Below are 21505 nucleotides of genomic sequence, written 5' to 3'. Positions count from 1 at the left end.
AGACCTCAGCCCAGCCACAATATAACAAAAGGCCACAGGGAAACTCTAACCTGTAATGAAAGGCCAAGGAACAATGGAGAATAACTTGAAGGGTAACCCAATCTTAAACCGCTAATCAAGCACAGGCTAACCTGCTTTGGTTTATACCTGTAAACTAAGGAAGCTAGTCGAGCACAATGACAATCATAATCACAACGACATAAAAACAGCTCAACCTCAAAACACAACCTAGATGTACTTTGTATCCAATGTCAGTCAGATTAAGAATGATTCTAAAACCAGGAAACAGGAACAACTATGAAGTGTTTATGAATTCACCCAAAGAACACAACACTTAATGGCAGCAGGAAGTGAAGGTACTCCGGGCTGAACAGTTCAGCAGCCTCAGCCTCATCCAGTTCTAATAAAACATGGTTAAGAATGTAACCAAGTCCACACCTAACTTGCAGCCTTAAAAAAAACCTTTAGGGGTAACTAAATGCAGAAGAAACACCTGCATGGAATTTGCAATCACCATTAAACGCTTCAACGACTAATGTGACTGACAGCTTCTAATTTGTCACCCATCCCAGCTTAATTTCTCACTGCAGATCCTAACAGCTATAACAGTTAATGTTTCCCCAGAATGTCAGCTTGCACTTCTTCAAATCAAAGTGATGCATGAAGATGTGAGTAGACTGGTTAGACCGGGCATCTGCTCCACTGAGCAGGTGATGAGTCAGGGTAGTACAGTAGCACTGCAGGGGATATTTTTGTCAGCCACCTGTATGTGAGCAGTATGGGAACCGGATGCTCTGATAGCTCACTGTGTCATACACACTTTGTTTCAGAGTGAACATGGACATGTTTTGATTTGAAAGTGACATTTTGTTCTCCCACCAAACGAGTTATGATTTCAGGTAAGAGTATGTCAAGAGAAGAAGTCAAGTGTACAGAACAGGTTCACGCAATGGCCTGTCCCGGCTTTCAGCAGTTAAGACACAAGTTTACACTTAAACACATTAACATTTTCATTATTAATAAGCTCATAAACATACAGAACTGGCAGTCTAATATGAACACCTGTATTGCTATACACTGCACAGGTGTTCATATTAGGCTGCCAGTTCCGTCTGTTTATGTTCTAAATCTCTAAATCTAGCATCCAAATAAATTCATCTTAGTACATTTTTCTTTTACAAAGTGCCTGTACACACATATTAGTAATATAACACGGGTGTGGCTCAGGAGTTAAAGCAGGTCATCTGCTAATCAGAAGGTTGATGGTTCGATTCCTGGCTGCCCCAGTCTGCATGCCAAAGTATTCTTGGGCAAGATGCTGAATCCCAAGTTGCTCCCGATGTATTTGTTGGAGTGGGATTAAACATAGAAAGTGCTTGTATGAATAGACATGCTGTACAACGAGCTTTGGGTGCTCATGTAGAGTAGAAAAGCGCTATATAAGAACTAGTCAATTTACCATCTAATGTGTACAGTAAATTACACACAATATGAATTATCAACTTTCAATCTGTTTATTTACTTACATGTGCAATGATAGCACACTGTCTGGACTATATATCAGATCCATTTCCCACGAGTGACAACACTGGCACCCAATCACCAGAACTGCATTTATGCATAATTAATCATTTAACTGGTAGGCCAGTGAGAGTAGATTAAGCTAAACAACAGGCACATTCCAATATCAGCAGGTTTATCACTCACTCACAAACACACACAGTAACACACACGCACGCACACACAATCAGGATTCCTTTCAAACAGCTTGTGTGACTGATGCCAATCACCAGTCACTTTAGATCAGCTAGAGAGGGTGAGAATGCGGCGCAGCAGTGGATGTGTGAGTGAGTTAGTGTGCATATGTGCATGCATGCGTTAGCAGCAAAGCTGCGACTAGCTGTGTGTGATGAAAAGCTCCAGATGTTGCCTCCTTTTTAACGTGCAATAAAAAGGCCCAGCTGGGGCAAAAAGCAAAGGAGGCCATTGGGAGAAAAAAGGGAGTGGAATGAGGGAAGGAGGGAATTTCCTTAAAAGAAATAATGGAGAGGTGAGGTCAGGGTGCGAGTCTTTCTTAAATGACTGCTACCAGAGGGCAGGCTTAACTCTGGAGGTTTGGGGTAGAGTGAGAGTTGAGGTAGTCCAATAAATAGAAGAGAAATAAAGAAATATCTGTAAGGAAACAAGTGAAGTAAAATAAGTAGCATAAAGATAAAGGGAAGGAAAAGATTAATGAGGAATTTCCTATTTACAACGGAAAAGAAGGGTTCAGATTTACCTAAACCACTCCACTATTCAACACTTGGACCTGAAAGAGATCTAATAATCATCAAGTCACTATATGTTGAAAAATATCTTATCTTATTCACTGAACCAGTGTAATAAAGAGGTGTTGTTGTAAATTACCAACACAAGGCACTGGATCTAAGCTAGGACCTTTAGGATAAATGGAGAGATAGAGATGTTTGGACTCCAATGGAGTCCTTCATCTCCCACCGATCCTCTATTCAGACAGCTTGGTCCAGATTGCCCAATCAGGGGCCTCACCATGCAAACACAACGCCTTTTGTTAGCATGCAACCTCCAAGCTTCAAAAAGAGAATGAGGCCGAAGAGAGAATGAGAAGACAGAGATACAGAGTACGAGCAATGGAGTGTAAGATGAATGCCAGCAATTAAGAAAGTGTCAAACAGATTTTTAAACACTGTTCATGTGCCAGATAAGATTCCATCTACACTAGCGTTTAGATTATTATCTCAATGCTTCCTGTTCACACTAAAATGGCAAGGTAAAATATATAGGATTCAGTCTCTGAAATTTGAGATTTTCTTATTTCACACACAAAAAAAAGAAAAAAAAAATACAACAGCAGAATGGGGCAAGGCATTAGACTAAATAAACTTCTCTAAGAAAATTATTCAAAACAATAATACGGGGACAAGATAGTAGCATGCAACAGACTGCTCCCCAAACAGAGGACTGGCAGCTCACAAAGCCCTCAGCTCATGATCAAGCTTCTTTCCCACTGAAATACATTCAATATCCTCTTTATTAGATACACCTCAGTATTTATGCAAACAGTCGGCTCCTGCAGACAGTAAGTCACATATAAATAAAACATAAGGATTAAGGATGCAGTCAGGGCTTAAAGGTTCTCTTATTGCATTACTAAACTTTACAGCTGGCTAAAACAATTCTAAATACAGCATGATTCTGATGTGTTACTGGATCTCCAGAGAATTAATTCAGTGTTTAAAACCTTACTCTATTCTTTATACCATTTGGCCATCATTCTCACTGACTATCAAACAGTTCATGATCAGATTTAGCAACCAGAAAACACTACTAGATTTTGCTTTGCAACAGAATTCACATGTAGCTAAATATTTTTATACTTATATATTTGATCTGATAATGTAAATGTCACAGGCTGAAGCTTAAAACTGTATTTACACGGGCGCCTGGGTGGCTTAGTGGTGAAGCCGGCGACCACATACATATGCCGCGTTGCGGTGCGGGCGGCGCGGGTTCGCGTCCCGGCCTGCCGCCAATTTGCCCGCGTGTCTTCCCCTGTATCTTTCCCCCATTTCCTGTCTCTATTTACACAAATTAATTATGCTCAATCTTAACACAAACTACAATCGTGAAATAACTGTTGAAAATGAAATAATATAACACTGTGCTGGTTGACTGATACTGCACCTGGATTTGTTAGCTTCTTTAGTGACGTCCCACGCCCATGTGATGAAGTTCTGGCTCAGGTAAGAGACAATGGAGTCAGCACACATCATCTGGGAGCAGAAGACGTTGCTGAGAACACTGTCATCATTGTGGAGGTAGATAGCCAGCAGCTTTCTCTGCAGAGAGGAAGAGTTTGAAAATCTCAGTTGGAGAAAAAGACACGAGCAAAGTGCAACTCTTATTTTGTTAGGGGAACAGTCACTGCAAGGGATGTTTAATAATTTTTCTCTTCATAACCAAATATTGTCATCAGTTGTTGAAAGCAAACAGCAAAGAATACAGCTGGCTGTGGGATCCATCGCTTCAGCCACATTTGTGGAACAGCAACTTTTAGATTTATGCATTCTTGACAACTAGTTAAAACACCTCAGAATATAATAAATGTCAAATCTGTGATCTGTGCTGATCTGTTAGCCATCCATGGGTGTCTCATCATTGGAGAGACACGTACACATTACATAAAATGACCACTGGGAGAAGGTGCTAGGCGCAGTGCTGGCAGGACTTCTAAAGACCACAGCAGGACCACAACTGGCAAAAAAGCAAATACCACGCAAAATAAAATGGAGAGCGGTGTAAATAAAACTTCACTTGGAGGCGACAAAGATATGGAGAAAACAAAACAGACAAATCACTCTATTTATTTTACACCAAATGCCAGCAGCCTGTTCAGGTTAGTAGCGGCAGGGCCAGACAATATTGACGAAGCTCCAAATCCAAGGATATTGACACCATCATATAAGCCTGGTAGATTCTCCCTACTGACAATCTAATTAAAAAACAAACACACCCACAAACATAAAAGGTTCCAGGGGACAATGTTGGAAATAATGCTCTTTAAATTACATGTCACTTCTCTTGCTATAAAAGAACAAATAAGAAAAACTCTCAGTCTCTGCTTAGTTCATTTTTAACCATGGCTGTGAGAGGGGAGTTAAGGGGTCTGTTTCTCGGGAACAGTAATCTAGGCTACGTGCGCCAAAAAGCAAAAAATCTACACAGGGCGTAAAACGTGAGGAGAAGTGAAAGAAGAAGTTGTGCTATACTGTGGCCTGTGTAGAATAGGAATGGGAGAGCACTGCTGTGTTTGCTCAACGATTAGTGCTTTAGAATAATCTCCAGGGCTCCTAGAGAGAAGGAGCTGGGGACTCATTCACCAGGCCGATTCAACAGCCTGAAAAGATTAAACACTCATGCTGAGAAGACAAGCAAATTCAGTCTTGAGAGAGGAATGAGTGTGAGGAGAGGGAGAGTTTTACAGCGTGAAGAAAAAAAAAAAAAAAAACCCCAAAGCCCTGATACACACTAAAACGCTGATATCTCCAACACACATGCACAGATGCGCAAACTTAACTCTGCACCCACAAGTAAAGGACTCATACTCACACACATGCATGCTCAATTAGAGCAAGTGTAAAGACTAATCAAAGTGGGCATTTTGGCGAACTGAACTCCTTCATCTTAGTTAAACTGTCCGTACCCCTCTGTTCCCTCTCCGCTTTCAAGTGAGATCTTTTGTATTGCCTGTCTTAGCAGGGAGGAGCAAATCCCTCAGTTCAGCTAAATTACTAGGTCCAACCTGAGCTAGATAGTGACCCCATAGCCTTTCCTCACACCTGTTCACCTAAAGCTAAGCTTGCTTTGAGGCTGTGAGAGAAACAAAAGAGTTCACACCGTAGAATAGTGCTATGCTTCTTTCGCTGAATAAACACTGCACCTCTTACTTGGAAGACAGCGGAGAGTTTGAAAATATTAAATATTTGTGTATACAAATATGAAAAAATATGCTCTTGTGTTATGGTGGTGCTTTAAACGAGGCACTCAGAGAGATGCATATCTATGGTCGAAAAAAAAAAGACAGTCAGTGGAGACATTTATTATAAAATATGCAAGTTTTTTTCGTTTTTGTTTTGCTTTTCTTCTTTTTTTTGTTTAATAAATTGCTGCACTTGCCCTTTTTTTTCTTTATCAATCACCCAAAAATGTGGGTAAGTGGATCAGGCACATTTCCCACCCCAAATCTGCCCATATTATAAATGGCCAATTGGTCATTGCAAAACACCTCAACAATGTTGTTTCTTCTCTTTATGGAGTACTCTAGCTACGCCAATTGATCCATCATGCTTCATTACATGCAGGCATCACAGGAGTATTTATATGTTCACACAAATTAGACTGAATGCTTCACAACTTCCTAAAAATTTGTAATAATGAGCAGTATCTCCTGCCTGGGTATTGTATCCAAAAATGGAAATTGTGTTTAACATCATTTGGGCTGACAGATGAACAGAATTCATTTATTCACTCGAATTCTATTTGGGTGAACTTCATTATGATAAGGATTCATAATGAGGATGGATATGAGATCTGTTACTGGCTTTATTTGCACTCTGCTGATTTATATAGTTCACATTTGTTGGTGCTGAAGAAGCCCCAGGTCAGGTGACTGGAAAGTGTGAGCAAAAGACATCAGGATGCCTGCACAGTGCTCTGTGCATTACACAGTACCGTAATATTTTCACAACAAATGTGTGTTTACTGAGCCTAAATATTTGTCCTTTCAGTTGCTGTAGTTTATTTACATGTCCTCATTTTTGGCCCGTTCAAATCCAAATGAAAATTACTGTTCCCATAGTACAGGTGCAACTTGCTGCTAAAAATCTCACAATGCAGCCAACTAATCCCACCCCACACCCACTGAACAGAAAGTCTCATTCCACATGAAGTCACACTCGCTGGTGTTACGGGCACTCTGCAGTGAAGGGAAAGATATCAATAATAAAACCCAAATACCAGATGATATTTTTCTAATGCTGCAGTACACACTGTAAAAGTGATATTCAAGTTCTTTTTAACATTTGTTACAAAGTGTCATGACTTATATATGTTTCATCTTTTTGTCATTCTCCACCATCAGAATTTTAAAGCATTGGTGGAAGAAAATGTGACATATGTGTTTTGTTTGTTAATTTTAAGCCTCTTTAAGGAAACTCTGCAAACTCTTGGCCTGATCAACAGCTTTTAGTTTAATTAGGGGCCTTTTTTTTTTTTTTGTGGATGATTTTTTTTTTTTTTTTTTTTTTTTTTGCAACATCAAGAAGAGGCTTAATCACAAATACAGCATGTTGAGCACAGCCAGGGGACACTAGTTAATGAGATACAGACATGTAACGATGAAAGGAAGGACAGAGAAATCCAGATGGTGATTGTTCTTTAGATGACCGGCTCAGTCTGGAAAAGCAAATACTTCAAAATGAAGAGCTCAAATGACCTACACAGTGGGAAAACACATTCAGATCGATGACCAGCTATATACGAGGCACGCCACAATAAAAAAAAAAAAAAAAAAAGACAGTGAATTAAAGTGCATTAAACTGCATTAAATCAATATAGAAATAAAAGAAATATAGCCCTTCCAAAGACACACAGTTAGTATAATAAAATAATTTGATTTTCTGTGAAAAAGACTTTCCAGTGGACATCATCATGCCCTTTGTGCTGTGGCGTCCCTTACCTTCAGTAGGTGGAAGGTGACTTTCATCCAGTGAGTTTTGATGCATTTGTTTTTATTGAACTCTGCTGGTTTCTTTTTGTATAAATCATCACCAGCCAAACATGTATTTTTTTTTGTTTTATTACCAAGGAAGTCTGAATACCATATTTACAGCCAACTTCAGCTCAAACTTAATGTCCACACATGCTCAGTTGTTAGCCACATATGAGCTTTCTTTTGTGTATGTTCAACTTTTCCAATACATAAGACACAGAACTGTATCTTGGCTATCCAAGCTCCTGATCATCTATTGATGGTTGATATGTTAACAATATGTAGGATAAATATATCAATATTTAACATTTTGCACTGATGTAGCCCCTAAATCTCTCTATTTATACATGACAGTAATCATTTCAGGTGCACTCAATAACTAATCAAAGCCACTTGTGATTAACAGCTTGAGCTGACAGATATACATACATCTATATGCCATTCTGATTGACCGCTGCTCTTTCCTCTTGACTCTGCAAGGCTATTGCTGGGTTTTAAAGCAGATACTTGGCAGTGATAAATCCCTCAACTCCCCTCTTCAGCAAGGCTATGAATTTTGATGTGTCTTTGTGTGTGGCAGACAGGAGAGCGAAGTGGAGAGCGAAAGAGAGTGGGGTTAGAGTGATTAACCACTGCGTTGATGGGGATTTAGTGAGGATCGTGGTTAGTGATGGGTGGCCTATCTCTCTGTACGCTCTGACTAACCACTGATCCCCAAGAGGGTTCAGCTCAGCTCAGCTCAGCTCAGCAGCCCAAAGCATTTTCATTAAGGATGGATTGAGTCTATCTCAACATTCCCCCAACACACACACCTTCAGAAACACTTCATCAAATGTAGTGTTTTGCTTAGTGATTAGCCTCTCCCAGGCTATGAGAGAGTGAGACTGATTCCTCTGTTTAAAAACCCACAGCGTATTCCCCCTTCAGTCCAATCTGCCCTATTCGAATATACCCTTAATGAAGTAGGCTTTTTCTATGTTGAGGACACAAATGCTAGATTCCTTTTCAAATGGAAGCAAAAGAGCAAGGGATGGGATTGTTGGATAGATGGAAGAAGGGACGGTGTAATTGTGCACATATGCTACTGTGTAATGAAACCTTGAAAAGCAGCTTGTTTTGGCCTGTCGTCTCGGATGTTTGTGACAAAACAGGACAAACACAGAACAGATCAAATAGCTTCTGCTTTCATGCAACATCTTTGCACACATCCAGCTTCTCCAAAGCCATTTTAACCACAGCACAGTTGGCAGGCTAAATCAAGCTCACCCAGAATAAAACAAAATACAGTGGAAATGAATACTATTTTGCCCCCGTGCTGTGTAGAGCACAGCGGTACAGGACTGTGTGTGAACACCAGAGACACCAGCCATATTGCGCTGGCTTATGAGAGGAGATCAGCAGGGAAACAGGCAAAACGCCAAGCTTCTCTTTAGGGTTTTTTTTGTTTTTTTTTTTTACATCTGTTTATTTCACACTCTCTCCATCCCTTTCTTTTATCCCCCCAAACTCACATTCCCTTATTTCTGTCTTTCTTCCCACTCAGCCTTTTATCTTCCAACTTTCTCGTGTGCTCCCTCCTGTCTTTTAAGATTATGTCCTTCGTTTTGTGGCCCTGCTATCATCTTTTTCACCCTCCCTCTTTGTGTGCCTGGTGATCTGAACCCCCAGAACATCTTGCTGTGTCCTCACAGTCTAATAAGGCTGTAATCCACACAAGCTGTCCGTTGATACAAGCATCCTTAAAAGGACAAAAGCTGAAAAACAAGGGGGAAAGTGGACAGCTAAAAATAAAGCCTCAGCTGTCAGGGAGGTTTTGATAAATGTGGCTACCAAGCCATGTCCACAGTAAATACATTTAAACAAGGACATTTAATATACAATTGTAACTCATCAATGCCAATGTGTTTATAAAAAAAAAAATGTCATTTTAAGGTATATGGAAATTAAGGCACACATTTTTCTCAAGCCTCATGTGCACATTAATCATTTGCTTAGTTTCTCTTTGCACATTGTGTCTAGTAAGTTGTGATTTTATTCTGTTCACTTTGATATTTACATTTTTCAAGTTTCTATTAGTAATGTCCAAAGGTCTTGAGCAACCCTTCATTTTTTTATATTGTGGCAGAAAAAATGAGAAATATGCATAGTGATGTATCTATGCTATACAATTCTAACGAGCTGAAAGTCGGTATGGTATGGTATGGTATGGTATGGTATGGTATGGTATGGTATGGTATGGTATGGTATGGTATGGTATGGTACCTTTATTCTTTAACACAACCTGAACTCTGCTAGCCAAGCTTTCTGTTAATTTCTTTAAGCAATCTTCAGGAATACTTTTCCAGGCTTCTTGAATGACATCCAAAGCTCTTCTTTGGATGTTGGCTGCTTTTTGTTCTGGTCTCTGTACAGATGATCCCACACTGCTTCAATAATGTTGAGGTCCAGGCTGTGGGGAGGCCAATCCATGACTGATAGTGTTACACACAGTTTAACACTCTCAGTTTTTCTATCCAGCTATGCTTTTACTGCACTGGCGCTGTGTTTTTGTCACTGTGTGTGCTAAAAAAAATGAAGCCATTGCCAATCAGATGCTTTCAAGATGATACTGCATGATGAACAAGACAAGATCCCAAACACCACCAGTTTTAATGCAGCCCCAAACCATAACAGAGCCACTGTGTTTTTCAGATGGCTGTAGACACCCACTGTTGTACCTCTCTCTGACCTCCGACAGACAGATTAATGAGGTTTTAAATCAAAATTTCAAATTTGGATTCATCATTTTATACGACCTGCTGCCACTGATTTTCAATCCAGTTCTTGTGTAATTTGGCAAACTTCAGCCTTTTCTCACTATTTCCATTCCTTAAGAATGGCTTCTTGACAGTCACCCTTCCACTGAGACCATTTCTGATGAGGCCTCTGTAAACAGCAAATGGATCAACAGCCAGATGCATCTTTCAGGTCCTGTGTCAGGTTTTTTGATGGATTTTTTTCATATTTCTGCATGACTTTCAGATACTGTTCCTCTGCTGTAGATAGCTTTTCAGGCCATAGGTCAGTGTTGAGTGGCTTAACAAGCAAAAAGAGACGTGGCTCAAGATTTTTGTACTGTGCTGTACATATTATTAGGTCTCCACTATCTCTATTATAAATGTTTTTACTGGCATTAAGCCTAATACTATATAACATATATTTAAAAATCTGTAGATATCATCCTCCATAACCAAAGAGAATCATGAGGGCAATATGCCAGCAGCACAGACTCAGTGGTGATGATCTAAATCATTGATGAGCTACCCTATTAGATTCCATCTATACACGGTTTGAGTTTGTGTTTAACCAGGTTTACTATTTTTTTCCCCAAACAAACAAACAAACAAAAAAAAAAAAAAGAACTTTAATGCAGACCTGAAAAATGTAGGCTGCATGAATAAAGTACCTGATTATAATACTGACTATTATGTTTTAAATTTCCACCAGCTCAGTAACAAAAGAGAAGTTATGAGAAATAAAGTTTCTCCCTTGACAGAGAATGAATAATCTTCCTTCTCTGTTTGTGTTCCTTTATCGTGTTATCTTAAGCAAAGAAAACTCAAACTTGAAAAACAAAAGTGACTAGGTTCCATGAATCAGAAATGACATCAGTGATAAAGGACAGTCCATTATTTGTAACATCAGTACTTCATATCGCTCGCATAGTCGAAATTAAAAGGGATAGAAATATCAATCTTCCAAAAAAAAAAAAAAAAAAAAAAAAAACAACAAAAAAAAACATGATATTATCAACTATTATTGTATCTGAGTATATTAAAAATGTTCCTGAGAGACCCAAAGCAGTCAAACAGGTTACTTACATCTCTGGCTTTGCCATAGAAGGCCTCTTGAGATGCTGCCTCCAAAGACCCAATAAAGAACATCGGATGGGTCTCTCCATACCTATATGACACACACAGCAGACAGTTGATAAAGACATTGTTACTATCCTCTTTTGTCAGAGTTCAGTTATTTGAATAAGCAGCTAATAACAGCTCACCTTGAAGAAAATTCAGAAGTAAAGTGAATTAAGGCATCAGTTTCATTTTCACTATTCTCTGGCACTGCAAAAGGGACACAAATAATCATATGGTCAAGCTTTAGCTGCTATATCTGGAGGTTAGTACTATAGCGGCTGCTATAACTGAGTTCTAATCGAATATCATACAAGTGGTTTACTTTACGTACTCATAGGTGATTTCCTACAGCTTGAGGAGCCCATTCCAAACATCTCTGAATCATCCACACCAAATTCTGAAGCATCTTCATAATCATCTCCCTCACTGTCGCTGATCATATGGACATCTGCACACTGTAAATAAGAAGCATTTCTTGAGCATGTCTGATAATTTAGCATATGCGAAGTGGCACAGGGGATGAAATACATAATTCAGAAGACTGTGGTTGTGTATGTATATCAGGTATGTATACCTCTTCTGTGGGTTCCTGGGCATTGGCTGGCGAGGACCTTCGACAAACACTGAGGTGATGGCAGGGATAGCTGATTCCAGAAAGAGCTAGTGTCATCTAAAAACAGAATAAAAGAGCAAAGCCAACCATATAAGAATGATCGTAAACCATATGTGTTTACTTTTAGTTTAAGTGACTGATTGGAGATACCACTCACTATGACTACTCCCCAACAAAGACTGACGTCTAAACCAGAGCACAGCAAACTTCACAACTGACCCTGTAGTTGTACCTCACTTTCCTTTGCCTATTTCCCCAGGCAGCAGAAGTATAACCTGTATCATAACACGCTTTGTGATTTTCAAACAAAGGCTCGATCATCTCTCTAATGAGGCGTGACCTCAGTGAGGTTTCTGTACACCTGCAGTATCCATAAGTGGTCTATAGTAGAAGATAGTGGAAGGAAACCTGACTAATGAGCTCCCAAATCCAAAACCAAGACTGAAAATGTCAGCATTCAGCAGGGACTCATTACACCTGGTGTCTCCTGGCTCAGACCTCAAGGGATATCAACAACAGAGATAAGGCTGTTGCAGAATGAAACTAAAGTTGCCTTGCTTTTAGAACTTAGATCTTCTTATCTGAATATACTGAGACTTGATAATAATGCAACAATATATTCAGTGGCACATGAACTGTTAAGAACCCAACAGAAAGCCCAGATGCAAATACTTTTCTGGTAGAGTGAACAACAGGACTGAGGCAGGGTAGGGTGAGCTTGGTGTGATAAGAGCCAGAAGAGCTGCTCGTCCCCCGCAGAGGTCCTGTTATCTGCTCCATTGTCGGCTGCTGAGACACACAAAGAGCAGCTGGACATGGTTGAATCAAGAGACGATTACATGCAACGCCAATTGAGTCTGAAAAGAGCTGCACGGACTGAATGGAGTTTTCCTCTCTGTGTCTCTCTTAAAATAAAAGTGGTTCCTCATACGGGTGTCAGCTCTCCAGAGCAGGAGAGAACAGTGTAACCAGTAGACCTTATCAAGAACACGGACTTATAAGTGTATCTCCGTTGCCTGGCACTGATAAGCGCCCTGCTGTCACGTCACAATTAATTATCTTTTGAGTGCTAGAAAGTAAGTTAGCTGCACACAAAGGACCAAATATTTATACAAAATTATTTGCACAGTTGTGGACCAGTTGAGTCAGTATAGGTGCTGTTAGTTGGGCAGTATCACAATATTCATCCTTAGATTATATTCATTTGGACAGAGTTTGAACATTTTTATTGCTTATTTATGCCATAGTTTTGAATTTACATAGTTCAGCATTGTTGGGAATGTTACAAATTAACAGAAGGGCTTTTTGTTAGTTTCCGCAATATAACCAGATTATTTTCCAGAAAACTACCCCCATTTTAATATATATGTCAAGAAATTATGAAAAGATGTCTGCCCATATTGCCCAACTCTAATGCAACCATATTCTTGGCCCCTTTACAATGGTCATTACTACATTTACAGAATTAAAAATATATTATTTATTTACATATTGATTTTTTTTAAAGATTAAAATTTTTATTGCACCCTTCCAAATAGTTGACAAAGGATATACTGAAACTGGTTACAATATTGGTGTTTCAAATTCCCACCAGTCAAGCAACAATTGACTGAAAGGATATTTCATCAAGTACGTCCCCTGACAGTATGAGAAAGAATAACATCTTGATGAGTGTTCCTCCTCCATGTTGTCTTAAGCATGGAAATCTGCTCCAAAAAGCAGTGGCGAGACTCTCAAGCAATATTGAAACAAAACAAACCAAGAATGACATCACCTCTAAAGGGACACATCATCTGTGAAGCTTTATTTGCAAGAGCACATCATATAATACTGACTAAAAGGGCTAAATCTGTTATCTGACTGTCCTTTTCTCAGTGAATTAAAAAGTTTCCCTACGGGGCCATGAACAGATAAATGTTCCCAGATTTAAAAAAAGAAGAAGAAGAAAAAAAAAAAAGTGTGCATACAGATGAATGAAGAAACTTCTTGCACATTACGAATTAGTAGCAAGAGTACTATTGACAATAAAAAGTATGCAAGTGTCACAGCAAGGACAGCTGACCCAGTCAACCCTAACCCAAGGAACACCTACGAAGAACACTTAACTGAATTGCCTTGTCTATGCTCACGAAACTCAACTCTAACTAATTTAGTTCTGTAGTAGCTTTTATTAGATAAATGAGCCATTTTAATCAGAAACTAGAACATTACAAACAACTTTACTGAAAATATTCTTTAAGTGAAAAAAATAAGTGATTTAAAAATAGAATTTGGTTTTTTTTGTTGTTTTTTTTTTTTTAAAACCAAGAACACACTCTTAATGAAATGTTATGGAGGTGCCAGGTCTGGGAGCTTAATTCACATTGATGGTATTGAGCTGAAGACATACAGGTTCTGAACTTTAAGGATGTGAAGGAATGGCCCCATGTCTATTCTGCCTATCCCCCAATCAAGTGGCAATCAAACGTGAGAATCTTAACACAGACTGGCGAGAGGATCCCCATAAACCCCTTTACCCCCACTACTCACAATGAGAGGCTTTTGTCTGAGGACCTAATAAGTGTATAAATAAAGTTGATCACTTTCCCTGTCAAAGACAGCCTGGAGGGTTTGGGCTGACATGGAAAAAAAAAAAAAAAAAAAAAAAAAGTTGAGTGCCTCTCAGTCCTCTTCCTCACATTGACCCAATGGCTTCTCCCGATGTTGAGGTACACAAGTGCAGCTTGACGGCTCAGTGGTAAAACGTGGAAACAAGGTTGAAGCGCCGCAGGGCACAAGGGCTGAGGGGCTGAGGTTAACCCCCAAAATGACCCTCTCCCACATCTCTACACAAAAGGAACTGGCTCCTCTTTTTTGGATTCTTTTAATTAACACTTTCATTGAAGCTCTAAGCATTCAGGGGCCGATACAGGGGAAGAATTTTCTCTCTCCCTTACCCCCTCCCTCCTTTTCCTCTCCCAGTCAACCTTTTTTTTCCCCTGTTCTCTATCATTCTTTTTCCTCCCTTTCTCTCTCTTCATTCTTTCTGTGTTTCATTTTTTCTTTTCCAGTGTAGGCAGTGTTTGGATTAGGTGTCTGGCTGTGAGTGTGAGATAATTACCACTGACAGCTGCACTGAAGGCAACCACAACCGCAGTATACCACCTTATTCTACTATGTCATTTTTGAAGCAAGAGAAGAAAAGAGAGAGCGAAGATAGGGAGCAGGATGATTTAAGGGAAAGGATTTGGAAAACAGTGACGTGAACTCCACCTTGAACAACTGTTGGTTTCTGTATTACAGGCTACATTGAGCTTAGATGAAGATACTTACAAGGTTAAATATATGACTGTTGGGTCAGTGGAATAGATAACATTGTTTTCAGCTAATATGCAGTAAGAAGGTCTACAGTGCGGCCAAGCTTGGGAGGAGAAGCATCTTTCTCCTCAAATAAAAGATTTAGTGAGATGGAAGCTTCACACAAAGAAGGAAAAACAAAAGAATTTAAGGTGAGCTAGAAAATGATACAAACAGACTAACTCAGTTCTGAATGTCACCTGAAGGAGGCCAATTGCACAAGCGAGGGGGCTATGCCTGAGTTTACCGCTGAGCCCTGCTGTCATGGAAACCACAAGCCCCCCCACCCCACCCACCCACCAATAATTGGTTTCATAGGCCCCTATCAGGTAGGGGAGGATTCCAGTAATGCCAGCTGGGAAATGGAGGGAGGTGCTGCCCTATAAGGCAAGGCACCTCAGAGGCTCTGTGGCATTAATACATTAGCAAACACCATGAAACACTGCATAAATGTCAGCAATTACTGGCTAGAAGGGCGGGCGGGTGGTGGTGGAGGGGTGCAGAGATGGGGGGATGTAATAAGGATGTCCCACTGACTGTCAATCACTCCAACAGGTACGGAGGAAGGACTGCCAATCAAAGCTGCTCCAATGAGACGAGGCCTGTCCAGAGACTCTCTATGCTGAAATGTTAAGGGGAAAGTCACGGGGAAGGCGAGGACAGAGGCTCAATCATTATATTTGCAATAAGCGAAGCAAGTGAATGTCTTGTTACAAAGCTCTATACTATTCACAGCAGCTTTGTCAATGCCACAAGAATGAGGGGGAATCTGGCAGAGGTAGCTCATGACATTTGATGTCGTGATCTGGCAAATGATGCCAGAGTATTTGGTTTGCTCTACTTGGAGAAAATGAATTTTATCAAATTTAAACTATAGCAAAGTCCAACATACTTTTTTCTCTGACTGAGAACTTTTTCCAGCTCTGTCAAGACGTCTGTGATGCAGTAAACCCAAAGAAAATTCAAACAAATGCTAAAACAAACAGCCACAAAAACAGTTTGTTTTCCCCACATGGATCTCTACTACTAGTAAATAATACAAACTGTATTCTAATGAATCTATAAGAATATCTTAAGCATAGCACACAAAACAATGTTAAAAATTTTTTTAAATTGCTCATCATGAACAGCTGCACATTCGTCAACCAAATGTGCTCTGGGTAAATATCACATTGAGGACTCTGATTTTAAATTATTTATGAAATATTAAACAAGCAAGAAGAGATAAAGAAAACTGAGAAAATGTTTTCTATGCTTTGAATAGGAATGTGTTCACATTAGTGACCATGTTTGATGGTGAATTTGAATAAGACTTAAGAATGTAACGTATAGCAGATAAAACATTGCCAAAGATAATGACATTTAGAGTAACCTGATTTACATTTTTTTCCCTTTAAACAGGTCAGCTTAATCTGCCTGCTAGAAAAGAGCATCTCATTACACTGGTAATACTATGTCCCAGCCACTTAAATTCACACTTAACTCCTTTAGTCTAAGAACACATACAATAACCAAACACTGAATAAACTGATCTGTTGTTCATTGCCATGAGAGCCTTATGCATCCTGATCCAATTTCTGATCACCATAAGGCTTTGAATTTCAATGGCAAACACTGAGTGAATAACATCAGGGGCTGACACATCACATAACCACTAGTTTCCTGGAAAGGTGAGAATTTCTTCCTAACAAACCACTTTCTGTACTCCAACAATACATGACATAATTACACTAACATTACACCAACTCAAATAACTTTCTCACAGCACAAGAATAACCGAGAGAAGAAACTGATACTCTGAGTAGTTGATCAACTACATGAACTGTGATATGAATGAAAACGTACTCTATATGCCTATAAAAGCAACCAGCTATACAGCTACAGCAGCATTGAAGGCAATTTCACTGACACTATCACAGTAGGTGCTGTGAATTCCTGTGAATCTAATGACAAATTTTCTGTACCCGTACTAAACATATTATACCTAATAATGACATGCATGTTTGCCTTAAAAATGTATAATTATTTTTGTATTTATATCAACAGTTTATCTATTTAAATAAAACACAATTTACAGTTAAAAAAAAACTGATATAACTCAAAATGTATGTATATATATATATATATATATATATATATATATATATATAGACACACACACACACACACACACACACACACACACACACACACACACACACACACAATTGCACAGGTGAACACATTGGTATCACACAAAGCAGAGAAGAGTTAAGTAGTAATCGATTCCACTGCAAGCTGGATAGTGCGTGGAGCTAAATGTAACCTTGGGCCTCTGGCTGCCATATTTATTGGCCCAAACCCCGGGAGATGAGACTGGGCTAATGAGCTAGACACTAACACTGGCTCCCTACCCGACTGTTAGACCAGCCAAGCCCTTGGCTTTCTCTGTTAATACCTTCAGACGTTTCAATAAGAGGGCTATAGCTAGTGCAGAGGCCATTATTGCACTTCTGTCTCTTCTCTATACTTTTTAATATCTCCTCATCCAAGGAAACACAGACACTGCAGACGTGTGATAGTCAAAGGCTGACCGGGCCTATGGTAATATATTTGTGATCGCTGGCCATTATATCCACAGTTGAGTGTGACAAGCTGAGGCCCACTGAAAACCAGAATACAGATTGCAAAAGTCCAAATATAAAACCCACAAATCTTATGTTATTCTTACTTATCTTAACTTTAAACTGAGATTAGCAGAAAATGAGCATCCATTCAACATCTGTGTCCATATTTTTAAATTGCTTAATGATTATGGAACATACCACAAGGGTGCAAATGCCTTCAGCAGTGTCATTGGTGTGATGAATACTGCATGTCATTCCTCTCAACTCTTTCCCTATGTTTCCTAACTTTTATCTATTTAAGTGAGAAATTGATAATCTGATGTTGATAGTAAAAAAAAAAATAGTAGATACTGGATAAATATAAATACATTTTATAAGTTGTAAATTATTTTACATAAATATATTTTACATTTGTTTATATATATATAGTGTTTTTTTAATCAGTTTTACAGTTTCCATTACTTATAAATCATTGCACCTTGTTTTACACTTTATACAACACCAACCTTTTTTTTTTTTTACTTTTTTTTAAGAACTTTTTTGGGGGTGAAAATATCTGTAACTGGTGCTCTTCCTTGCATCATGTGGTTCAGACCCTGAATAGTAATAATTTGCAATAAATAATTTGGTGGTGTAGTACAGGAACATTTCCACTCAAGACTGAGGTCAGTCATTGCACCACATGCCCACAATGTGCTTTCAGCTTTGCAGTAAGATTTGTATTTCCTTTGCGATCCCGGGCTGTTTACTGATCGCATAATTGGAAGTCTCCAAAGATAATGCTAACAATGGAAAATCTGCATCATATCACTATGGTTTGTTTGGTGGTTACTGGATTTACAATTGGCTGCTCTGAGCTGTCACGGAACAAAATAAAGCAAACAATCATTCGTAATGTAAAAGCGTAACCTTTTATCCTTTGCCCTTTTTATGTAGGTTTACGGGTACTTTTAATACTGTCAGTATTAAAAGCTTTACTTTGAGTCAAAAAACAGGTGCAGTCATTGTGCATCCACTTTGAGTTTTTGTAATAGGAATAATGGGTAACAAATATAACAGACTACTCCCATGTATCACTGTATAAAGCAACAAGTTTCTCCTCGTGAATTACAATTATGCATTGCTTTTGCAGCTAATTCTAGTACAAGACACACATGACATGTATGGAAAAAAAAAGTCAAAACTAATACACCAAAACAAACAATTATAAAGACCAAAATTAAAATTGTTAGCTGGAAGAATGTGTGCACAACAGATTCTCAATGTAGCCATGAAAACATCCCAAACAATTAGCATGGGAACACATATGCTGTCAAAGAAGGGGTGAGACAAAAGGGGTCAGAGGTTCCTCAAAGTTCTGTATGAGGGCTGCCTCTGATCAGCTTGACTGTGTGTAGGGTGAATGGCTGGGAAGGGCAACTCTGGGACAAGAGAGGTCAGCAGGACCGAATGATGTGAGCTTTAATGTCTACAGACAGAGGGCACAGAATGGGAACCATCTTTGACGTCTTAATTACCTTTAACATCTTACTCTCATACTTCTGACAGCTGTTTTGGCACAGATCAGAGAGAGTGGAACAACTTCCAAAACTTTCAGTTCAATTCAATTTTATTCATGTAGCGCCAAATCACAACAACAGTCACCCCAAGGAGCTTTATGCTGTAAGGTAAAGACCCTACAATAACATACAGAAAACCCCAACAATCAGATGACCCCCTATAACAGGGAATGTCAACTGGTGGTCCGTGGGTCACATCCGGCCCGCCCTAGCTTTCCATCCAGCCCCCCGAATAGTACTGCCACAGGTAGTATATGCCAATCAATCACGTCACGTCATAACCCGTTAAATACCCTTCTCTGACTAGTCTGAATCAACAAAAGCCTCCAAACACCACTTCCCATTGCCCGTAAATGCCTCCATGTCCCTAGAACCAATCAGAATGCAAGGTCGGACCATGTGACTTCAAGCATTTTCTGGCTGTACTGAGGAGCCGGCTTTTGTTGGTGGTGATCAGATTGTAAACGCAGCTGAAGGTGAGTCTAACCTTGTTTTGTGTCGAAAAAAATGCTCCACGATCAAACTTGTCTAACTAAAGGAAGTAAAAGTTGTAACAACATTTCCGTTGATGATCCTGCGGAAGGATCATTAATGGCTGCCAAGCCTACTCCCCAGCCTGTGTGGGGCTCCCGTCTCCTTTCCTGTGAGGGTTTCTCACACGGTATGTTCACGGGGGGGACCGGGCGGGTAGATGGCCATCATGGTCATCTGGCCCTTACACTGTCTGCTGAGAAAAATTCCAGCCCTTGGACAAATGTAGTTGATGACCCCTGCCCTATGAGCAAGCACTTGGCAACAGTGGGAAGGAAAACTCCCTTTTAACAGGAAGAAACCTCTGGCAGAATCAGGCTCAGGGAGGGGCAGCAATAAACCACGACTGGTTGGGGGTGGGGGAAGGGAGACCGGACAAAAGACATGAAAGAAACTTGCAAAAAGTTTGGGGACAGTCAATGCCAGTTTTCTGTGCCTCGAGTACTCCAGCAAAAACCAATGGACAGAAACTGGAAAGATATATATTCATGTAGCTTTTTTTTTCTTTTTTCTTAGAGCACATAGTTTTTGAAGCATGTAACAGATTTTCAGAAGTGCATTACCAATGCATTCCTTGAATAAAGAATAGTTCATAGCATTTTTCACAGGCTGCAATTTTTTTCCAATCTAACACCAAAAATGTACACAGATTATCTTTAGACCGATCCTCAGAAAATTCATAAGGATTTTTGATTATTTGACAATCATATCCTGCTGAAATTAACAGAAAATCTGCCAAACGGGAATCAAAATCACATCCCAGCAATGTTGATAGAGCAAAGGCTCTATCAAAATCAAACAATTTTGGGGCACTTGGCCACTAGGGTGCACTGAAATAAGCAACATGTGTTTAGTCTCAAAGAAATGTTTTGTGTGTTCGGTAATGCATGCTTCTGTTGCCTAATTTTGCAACAGTCATGATGGATTTTATCCCAAGATTTAAAATTTGTTTACAGATCACAAATTTTTTCCCCCAATGCTCACCAAAATTGGCACAGATGATTTTAAGAACAAGCCTCAAAAAAGTAATTTGATGGTTTTTTACATTTTCAAAAGCATTTGCTAAACAGAAAGTGAAACAATGTCTCATAATACTGAAAGTGAAACTCAATTTATGTTCCAGTCAATCAAAAATGAGAAAAGCCGGGATTCTTTAAGTAAAATTATATATATATATATATATATATATATATATATATATATATATATATATATATATATATATATATATATATATATAATCTTAAAGAATTCAGGCTGGTCACAACCTTAGTCTATAGACTCTGCACCCCTTTTTGAGGTTGTCCAAATTCTTGAACAGTGGGAGCACTGCAAGTTTATCACTCTTTATCTTTATTGTATATTATCACTGATTTAAACACCTATGGAAAATCTTCCCTGATGAATAGCTTGGCTGACTTTGGGCATCTTGCATTTTTGTGTGTATGTGCCTCTTACAGAATCATCAGATGCTGATGCAGGCCAACCCTCCCACTGCTGATGCCGGACTGGGATGTTGGTCAAGTCTGAAATATTTCTCTTCACCTGCAAACAGAGAAAATTATTGTATATTATTGTTCACTCACAAGACAAAACTCAGACACGTGTAATATCAGTAATGACAAAAACAAGCACTGAAGAAAATCACAAACAGCTCCTTTTAACTGTACAACAAG

At 39.2% G+C, this 21505-nt stretch overlaps 1 protein-coding gene across 1 annotated transcript in view; it reads right to left on the bottom strand.

Moving 5' to 3' along the window:
• The window catches only part of faf1 (Fas (TNFRSF6) associated factor 1), a 63510-nt gene that overhangs the window by 16550 nt on the left and 25455 nt on the right, over positions 1–21505 (bottom strand). The window contains exons 8-13 of the mRNA XM_030727229.1: positions 21288–21374; positions 11759–11854; positions 11516–11639; positions 11328–11391; positions 11149–11230; positions 3703–3857 (exon numbers count right to left, since the gene is read on the bottom strand). Coding sequence (XP_030583089.1) covers positions 3703–3857; positions 11149–11230; positions 11328–11391; positions 11516–11639; positions 11759–11854; positions 21288–21374 — 608 coding nt within the window. The remainder of the gene's footprint in view (positions 1–3702; positions 3858–11148; positions 11231–11327; positions 11392–11515; positions 11640–11758; positions 11855–21287; positions 21375–21505) is intronic.

Source organism: Archocentrus centrarchus, chromosome 4 (assembly GCF_007364275.1).
Source record: "Archocentrus centrarchus isolate MPI-CPG fArcCen1 chromosome 4, fArcCen1, whole genome shotgun sequence".
In the NCBI taxonomy this organism is placed as follows: Eukaryota; Metazoa; Chordata; class Actinopteri; order Cichliformes; family Cichlidae; genus Archocentrus; species Archocentrus centrarchus.
Note: the sequence above shows the minus strand (reverse complement) of the source record. Positions and strands in the feature narration are given on the sequence as shown.